Source organism: Lotus japonicus, chromosome 3 (genome assembly GCF_012489685.1).
Source record: "Lotus japonicus ecotype B-129 chromosome 3, LjGifu_v1.2".
Taxonomy (NCBI): Eukaryota; Viridiplantae; Streptophyta; class Magnoliopsida; order Fabales; family Fabaceae; genus Lotus; species Lotus japonicus.
The window spans coordinates 38,280,065-38,287,960 of record NC_080043.1 but is presented as its reverse complement, the minus strand read 5'-3'; the positions used below and the strand labels follow the sequence as shown (position 1 = coordinate 38,287,960).

The 7,896-nt window shown below is 38.8% G+C and overlaps 2 protein-coding genes across 2 annotated transcripts; both read left to right on the top strand.

Moving 5' to 3' along the window:
- The first annotated feature begins 1,258 nt into the window (after positions 1-1,258).
- On the top strand, positions 1,259-2,882 carry LOC130742424 (cyanidin 3-O-galactoside 2''-O-xylosyltransferase FGGT1-like). Its single transcript, XM_057594529.1, has one exon. The coding sequence runs from the start codon at positions 1,416-1,418 to the stop codon at positions 2,793-2,795; it is 1,380 nt and encodes a 459-aa protein (XP_057450512.1). The 5' UTR covers positions 1,259-1,415; the 3' UTR covers positions 2,796-2,882.
- Positions 2,883-3,199: 317 nt separating this feature from the next.
- On the top strand, positions 3,200-7,038 carry LOC130742423 (cyanidin 3-O-galactoside 2''-O-xylosyltransferase FGGT1-like). The gene has a single exon (XM_057594527.1). It carries the CDS (start codon positions 5,453-5,455, stop codon positions 6,860-6,862), a length of 1,410 nt encoding a protein of 469 aa, XP_057450510.1. The 5' UTR covers positions 3,200-5,452; the 3' UTR covers positions 6,863-7,038.
- The last annotated feature ends 858 nt before the right edge of the window (positions 7,039-7,896 follow it).

The following is a 7,896-nucleotide window of genomic DNA, read 5'->3' as shown; positions in this document are numbered from 1 at the left end:
TAATTTAAAAAAACTAGACTGTTAAAAAGTTTCACAGTTACAATTCCACGTGTCAATTTGTTAGATAACTTTTTATGTTTAAATCTGAGAAATTTATTCATAAAATATTAAAATTTTAAAATATTTGCCCTAACTATCTAAGATTTACCTAGATTAAATAAAAAAACAAAAAAAACCATAAAAATTAATTAATAAAAACTATCAAAATGTACCAAATCACAATAAAAACTCATAAAATTATGAATTAAATGGAAATTCGAAAATTCAATAGAAATATCATAAAATTTAATTAATACTCTAAAAATAAACTTTTTCTTCACCTAAAATTTATTTCCATAACAAATCTTGAAACCGATTTTTTAAAGGCAATTTCAAATATGAGAAATTTTTTCATAAAACTTTAAAATTTTAAAAGATTCAGAAGTGTTTTATGCTGATAGGCTCAGTCAAAATTTGGTGCCAAATGCAGTCTTATTTCTTATTATTCTTATACATGTGTTAAGTAAAAGCTTGAGCATTTTCTTATTTTTGCGTTACATGCTGGGTTCATATCAGTAATCTCTGGATTAGACTCTCTTCCGAGTTCCGAGAGACACTTCTTCGAACAGTGTGAGAAGGAATGCTTGAGAAAATGCTCTCATACAACCCATGCAGTTGCTGATGTGAGGAGTGGTGGAAACTACATAGATTAGACACAGTTCATGAATTGGAAATTGAGGTTTTTATCTAACGGTGATTTTTTCTTAATTTAATGGTTTTTGTGAATTGATTATTCGAATCTTTAGTGTTATGTTTTTCTATTTATGTATTAGTTAGTTTGCTTTGAGTTTTTTGTAATTGTAATTTATTGTGATAAGTGCGCCCAGACCTGAATTTTCTATTTGTTTTCTTTTGTGGTTTAAAGAGCTTGATACAAGGATTTGAGTATGTGAGTGGTGGCGCCGGTCATAAACCACCTAACTCAAGTACGTTTTTTTGGTATGTCTCTTTTACTTTTAAACAGGGGCCTCTTGACTTTACCTAAAAGACAAGATCTGGTTCCAAGATATGATTCATTATAGAATTTAATTGGTTGGGACTCATTATCTTGTATAACTCTGTCATTCTTAGTCACCAAAAGAAAATAAAAATATAGGAGTATAATTCTAAAATTCGAACCCACCAACCCTGCAATTGCCAACAAAATATTTGGACACGCACTTCACGCTGTCGAGTATAATATTGAAGAGATTCTCCTCAAATGCTAAAGCATACCACTAAGCCGGTTTTTAAGGTTTTCTTTTAATTTAGCTTGACTTTCTGTAACTTTATTTGTCTTTCTACTGTGGAGAGTAATTGACTTACTGCATCCATGACATAAACACACATATATATGTATCTATACCTCATTCTGCTCAGTGTCTCAACCTTCAGCCATGGATTCATCTTCATCTTTACACATTGCAATGTTTCCATGGTTTGCTATGGGGCATCTAACCCCATATCTCCACCTCTCCAACAAATTAGCCAAAAGAGGACACAAAATCTCCTTCTTCATTCCCAGAAGAACACAAGCCAAGTTAGAGCAATTCAACCTTTACCCACACCTCATCACCTTTCACCCCATCAATGTTCCTCATGTTGGTGGCCTTCCCCATGGTGCTGAAACCACTTCAGATGTCTCTTTCTCTTTAGGTCCACTCATCATGACAGCCATGGATCGTACTGAAAAGGACATCGAGCTTCTCCTAACTGAGCTAAAGCCACAAATTGTTTTCTTTGATTTCACCTATTGGCTACCAAACTTGACTCGCCGATTGGGGATCAAATCTTTCCAATACTGGATCATTAGCCCCGCAACAATATCATACACTACATCCCCAGCAAGGATGAGACAAAGGGGTAGCATAACTGAAGTTGATCTCATGCAACCCCCACCTGGGTACCCTGCTTCATCCATCAAGCTTCATGCTCATGAGGCTAAGTTCCTAGCTTCGAAAAGGAACTGGGAGTTTGGAAGTGGTGTTCTTTTCTATGACCGTCTGTATAATGGTTTAAGCCTCTCAGATGCAATAGGATTCAAGGGTTGCAGAGAAATTGAGGGTCCTTATGCAGACTACCTTGGAGAGCAATTTGGGAAGCCTGTTATGCTTTCAGGACCTGTTATACCTGAACCACCCAACACTGTTTTGGAAGAAAATTGGGCTGAATGGCTTGGAGGATTCAAACATGGTTCAGTAATTTATTGTGCACTTGGAAGTGAGTGGGTGTTACCTGTAGATCAATTCCAAGAATTGTTGTTGGGTCTCGAGCTAACAGATCTGCCATTTTTGGCTGTTCTCAAACCTCCTGTTGGGTGTGAAACAGTTGAAATTGCTCTGCCTGAAGGTTTTGAAGAAAGAGTTCAAGGGAGAGGGATTGTCCAAAGTGGATGGATACAGCAGCAGCTGATTTTGCAACACCCATCTGTTGGTTGCTTTCTGACACATTGTGGAGCTGGTTCATTGACAGAAGCACTGATCAATAAGTGTCAGATAGTGTTGTTGCCACATCTAGATAGTGACCACATTGTTAATGCAAGGATGATGGGTAGAAACTTGAAGGTTGGGGTTGAAGTGGTGAAGGGCGAAGAAGATGGGTTGTTCACAAAGGAAAGTGTTTGCAAAGCTGTGAAAATTGTGATGGATGATGAGAATGAGGTTGGAAATGAAGTGAGGGAAAATCATACCAAATTGAGAAGCCAATTGCTTAGCCATGATTTGGAGTCAGCTTGTCTTGATAATTTCTGTCAGAAGCTTCAAGATTTAGTCAGGTGATTTTTCCAGCATTAGGAAATAATCAGCTGCAATTTATTATTATAATCATCTATATTAAATAAAATATGTATGCTTGCCCTGTCTCAAGTGAGTTTTTGTTGCTGCCATAATTGACATTCTCATCCATTTACCACCTAATGGAATAATGTTTCATTTACACCTCTCTTTGAGATGGAGATCTCTTTGAGGTGGAGAGAGGTAGAATGATGAGAGAGATAGGAAGAAAAGAAAAAATAAGAGAGAGAAAGTATGAGATGTGATAGATGATAAGAAAAGAGAGATAGAAATAAAAAGAGGTGGAAATAAAATGTTTAAAAAATTAGGTGTGTATATATATTTTTGGTATAATTGCTTATAAAAAAATCTAACTGTATAATTTTTTAATAGTTAAAAATTACTTTGTTTACCCTTAGCATATGACATCCACAATTTATATTTTTTTTAGGAATAAAATAAAAGGGTTTCAAACCTTCAATTCACTAAGCTTCATTTTGGCCATAAGAATGGATGGGTGAAATGAAAACGTGAATTTTTCCTTCAATTTTAGATGCACTAAATTCAAAAGAGAGGAATGTAGAGGTGGCAAAAACAGATTTGACCTCTTGCCGCTAAGAGCAACTCCAATGCCAAATTTCTTATTTGGTTGCTTAACACCCTATTCAGCACTATTCTACACTATTTCTGTGGGCCCGTACTGCCACATCAGACTTAAGGAACTCCTAAGAAACTGATGAAGCAGATTTGGCTCCAATCCATGGTTTCTTAAATTACTATTTGAAGGGTCCCACTATACAACATAAATTTATAATATTTATTTTCACCCAATTTAAATTTAAAATTTAATATTAAATCAACACTTCAATTAAAAACTAATTCAATTAATATTTATACTCAAAACCGGTAAAACCGGTCAATTTTCACGCCCAAACGGGCAGAAAACCGGTTCCAGCCGGTCAAAACCGGTCTGGACCGGTCCATAACGAGCAGAAAACCGGCTCAGCCGGTTACCCCCTATAAATACTATTTTTCCTCACTCACTCTCCATTCCTCCTAAAACCCTAGCCGCTCCTCTTCTTCTTCCTCTCTTCTCTCACGCTCTCTCACCTTCTCCTGACTTCTGAGTTCAAATCAATCCCTCTTCTTCTTCTCCGGCAGCTCCTCCCTCTTCTGAGTTCAAATCCACCCTCTTCCTCCTCTCTGCCTCACTTCTCCTTTTCTGCTTCCTCACGATGCCTCTGCTTCTCCTTCCTCTCTCCCTCACTTCTTCTCCCTCGATCTCTCTGGTCCACGCCTCCAAAGCCCCAGCCGATCACCAAACAGAAACCGCCGCCACCAAACAACCACATGCAGTCACCATCGGCCACCAAACAACCACCACCGCCACCATACAACCTCAATCCGACCCCCACAACCCCTGTTTCATAGCTTCAAAGCCTTGAAACTTGCAAAAATCCTTCCTTTTCACACATGCAAGGGGAAATACTTTCAGATCAGAGCTTCCAGAACTTTACCAGAGAAGATTTTTTATTTATTTATGTAAATATCAATTTTTGTGTTTTAAGTTTCAATTTCTTCATGTAAAGTTTCAATTCATTCAATAAAATTGCAATTTTCGTCCTCTGATTATGTCTCTGTTGAACTTGAATTGTTCAATTTCATCCTTTCTGTTATGTTTGCCTCTGAAAGCTGTTGGGGGAGTGAGAGAAAATAGATTATTTTAGTTAAGAAACTGAAAAAGCAAAGTTGCTTGCAGAAGCAACCATGCACTGTAGTTAAGAAATTGAAACTGCCAACTAAGCAAGCTCCAATGGGTTGAAAAGCTAAGAAACGGTTCTTAGCATCTCCAGCTGGTTTAAGAAACCACCGTTGGAGATGCCTAATCCATCAGAGAGGAAAAAAACTTTGGTACATTCGTAGCACCGAACATTTAGTACTCCCCTAGTATGTGGGATTTTAGGATGAAAGAAATATTTTTTTTCATTTTTCATTTTTGAAGTATTTTACCATTTTATTCATTTTTTGATGTGTTAAATTACTCTTATAATTCTAACTCGGTGGGGTGTAGACTAAAAATATCTTTAAGAGTGAGGCTCATAAGAATCGAACTCTCAACCTCCGACCGTTATAAATCCCTTCATCATCGTTGATGCGAAGCCCCAATTGCAACCTCTGAATTTCGCTGCATTCATTGCATCAGACCGTGACCTCGCCCTAAAAAGAGTCTCACCTCATCGCAGTCAGAATCAACACTTCACTAACATCATCTCGTCACGAAGAATTGAGATAGGTTTTAAGAGTTGCTTAACCATTTCAATAGTTTAATCTCAATCAGTCATTAGTCATTACTATATCAATGGTTAATAATACGTATACTATCATTACATGACTTATTTTCATATGTATATTACACGGCACCAAAATATACAAGGCTAAAACTACTAGTATACATCCTATGAGAATACATTTTTTCATTAAACATGTATGCCGCATGTATTGATTTTAAATATTAACTATGCCATATACATCTAAAAATTATCCATATATTTCATTAACTAGAGCCCCATCAAAGGGCAACTATGTAATCCTACCTTGAGGTATGTCTTTGTTGGCCCCATTTTGGCTTCCTTCACTTTCACATATTTCATACAGAGTGAGACATGCAAATAGTTCCAGACAAGACATCCATGGATTCACCTCCTCTGCACATAGCCATGTTTCCATTGTTTGCCATGGGCCACCTTACCCCATTTCTCCATCTCTCCAACAAATTAGCAAACAGAGGCCACAGAATTTCCTTCTTCATCCCCAAAAGAACACAATCCAAGTTAGAGCAATTCAACCTCTACCCAAACCTCATCACCTTTCACCCCATCAATGTCCCTCATGTTAATGGCCTTCCCAATGGTGCTGAAACCACTTCAGATGTGTCCTTCTCTCTAGCTCCACTCATCATGACAGCAATGGATCACACTGAAAAAGACATTGAGCTTCTCCTCACTCAGCTAAATCCTCAAATCGTTTTCTTTGATTTCACCCATTGGCTTCCCAATTTGACTCGCAGATTGGGCATCAAATCTTTTCAATACTCCATTATTAACCCTGCTACAGTTTCTTATGTGAGATCCCCAGCAAGGTTGCGCCAATGCAGTGACATTGCAGAAGCAGAGCTTCACCTCATGCAACCCCCACCTGGGTACCCTGTTTCTTCCATCAAGCTCCATGCCCATGAAGCAAAGTTTCTAGCTTCAAAGATAACCTGGGAGTTCGGTAGTGGGGTTCTTTTCTATGATCGCCTTAACAATGGTTTAACGCTTGCAGATGCAATTGGATTCAAGGGTTGCAGAGAAATTGAAGGGCCTTTTGTTGATTACCTTGGAGAGCAATTTGGGAAGCCTGTTCTGCTTTCAGGACCTGTCATACCTGAGCCATCCAACACTGTTTTGGAGAAAAAATGGGCTGAATGGCTTGGAGGATTCAAGCATGGTTCAGTAGTTTTCTGTGCATTGGGAAGTGAATGGAGGTTACCACAAGATCAATTTCAAGAACTGTTGTTGGGTCTTGAGCTAACAGATCTGCCATTTTTGGCAGTTTTGAAACCTCCTGTTGGGTGTGAAACAGTTGAAATTGCTCTGCCAGAAGGGTTTAGAGAGAGGGTTCAAGGGAGAGGGGTTGTGGAGAGTGGGTGGATTCAGCAGCAGCTGATTTTGCAACACCCTTCTGTGGGTTGCTTTGTGACACATTGTGGGGCTGGTTCATTGACAGAGGCACTGATGAGTAAGTGTCAGATAGTGTTGTTGCCACAGCTTGATGCTGATCACATTGTTAATGCAAGGATGATGGGTGGAAACTTGAAGGTTGGGGTTGAAGTGGAGAAGGGTGAAGAAGATGGGTTGTTCAAAAAGGAAAGTGTTTGTGAAGCTGTGAAAATTGTGATGGATGATGAGAGTGAGGTTGGCAGAGAAGTAAGGGAAAATCATAGCAAAGTGAAGAACCTTTTACTCAGCTACAATTTGGAGTCAGACTCTATTGATTGTTTCTGCAAGAAGCTACAAGATTTACTAAAGTGACCAAATTTAGAAAATTATCTGCTGCAATTTATTGTTATGGTTAAATATGTTTAATGAAAATTGCGTTTATTTTGATCAATCTATTCGGCTGTGGTTGTTTGTCCTGTCTCAATTGAGTCATATAATGTAAAGTGGCCTACAATTCAAAACACCACCCATCCTTGCAGACTTACAAAGTGGAGTTATAGTCTTCATCCTTGCAGACCTATACAACTAGGACGAGTTACGTCACTGCTACCGCGACCTATACAACATATAGCTGAGTTACCGAGTACCGTACATCCTTAGACGAGCTATGCAACTAGGCCGAGTAATGATTGTTACTGAGTTACACATGTGTTGTGACTGCTACAGCCGAGGAAAACTCCAAATCTTTTCCCCCGATGTCTTTCCTACTTGAATTCACTAGGGTCAACGATCTATTGTCCAACGTCAAGCAGCGTAGACAACAAAGCGCATATCCACCGTTCATCGACCTGCAGGAAGGATGTTCAACATAGAAGATCCAAGGGCTCACTGAGAACCATGCCGCGCCTAGGAATTCAGATGACATTGACGAGAGTAAGACGCTCCGACCTTCACCTATATAAAGGGACATGAAACAAACTAAGGCATACAAATGATCCTAGCCCCAACTTACCACTAAAACTCTTAGTGACTTGGGCGTCGCAGGTGTCTTCTTAGGTACCACCGGCGGAGGACCCAACATCGGGAAGAAGGAGAACCACAATAGAGAAACCACTCAGCAAAGGAGCACTAGCAAAGCATTCAGTTCTCCATCACCAGAGCACCTGTTCGCCATTGTTCCCAAAGTTAACACCTTGTCTAAGGTGATTGGTTGGATTTGTCTCAATTACTTCTCATTCTTCTCTTCTTTTCTCAATCTGCGTATCTGATGGATGTCGGCATAGTGCAAGGATCTACGAATCATTTTTATGTGTTTAATTGATCTCATTTTCACAAAGTTAACACCTTGTCTAAGGTTTGGTTGGATTTGTTTCAATTAGTTGTCACTCTTCTCTTTTTTTCTCATC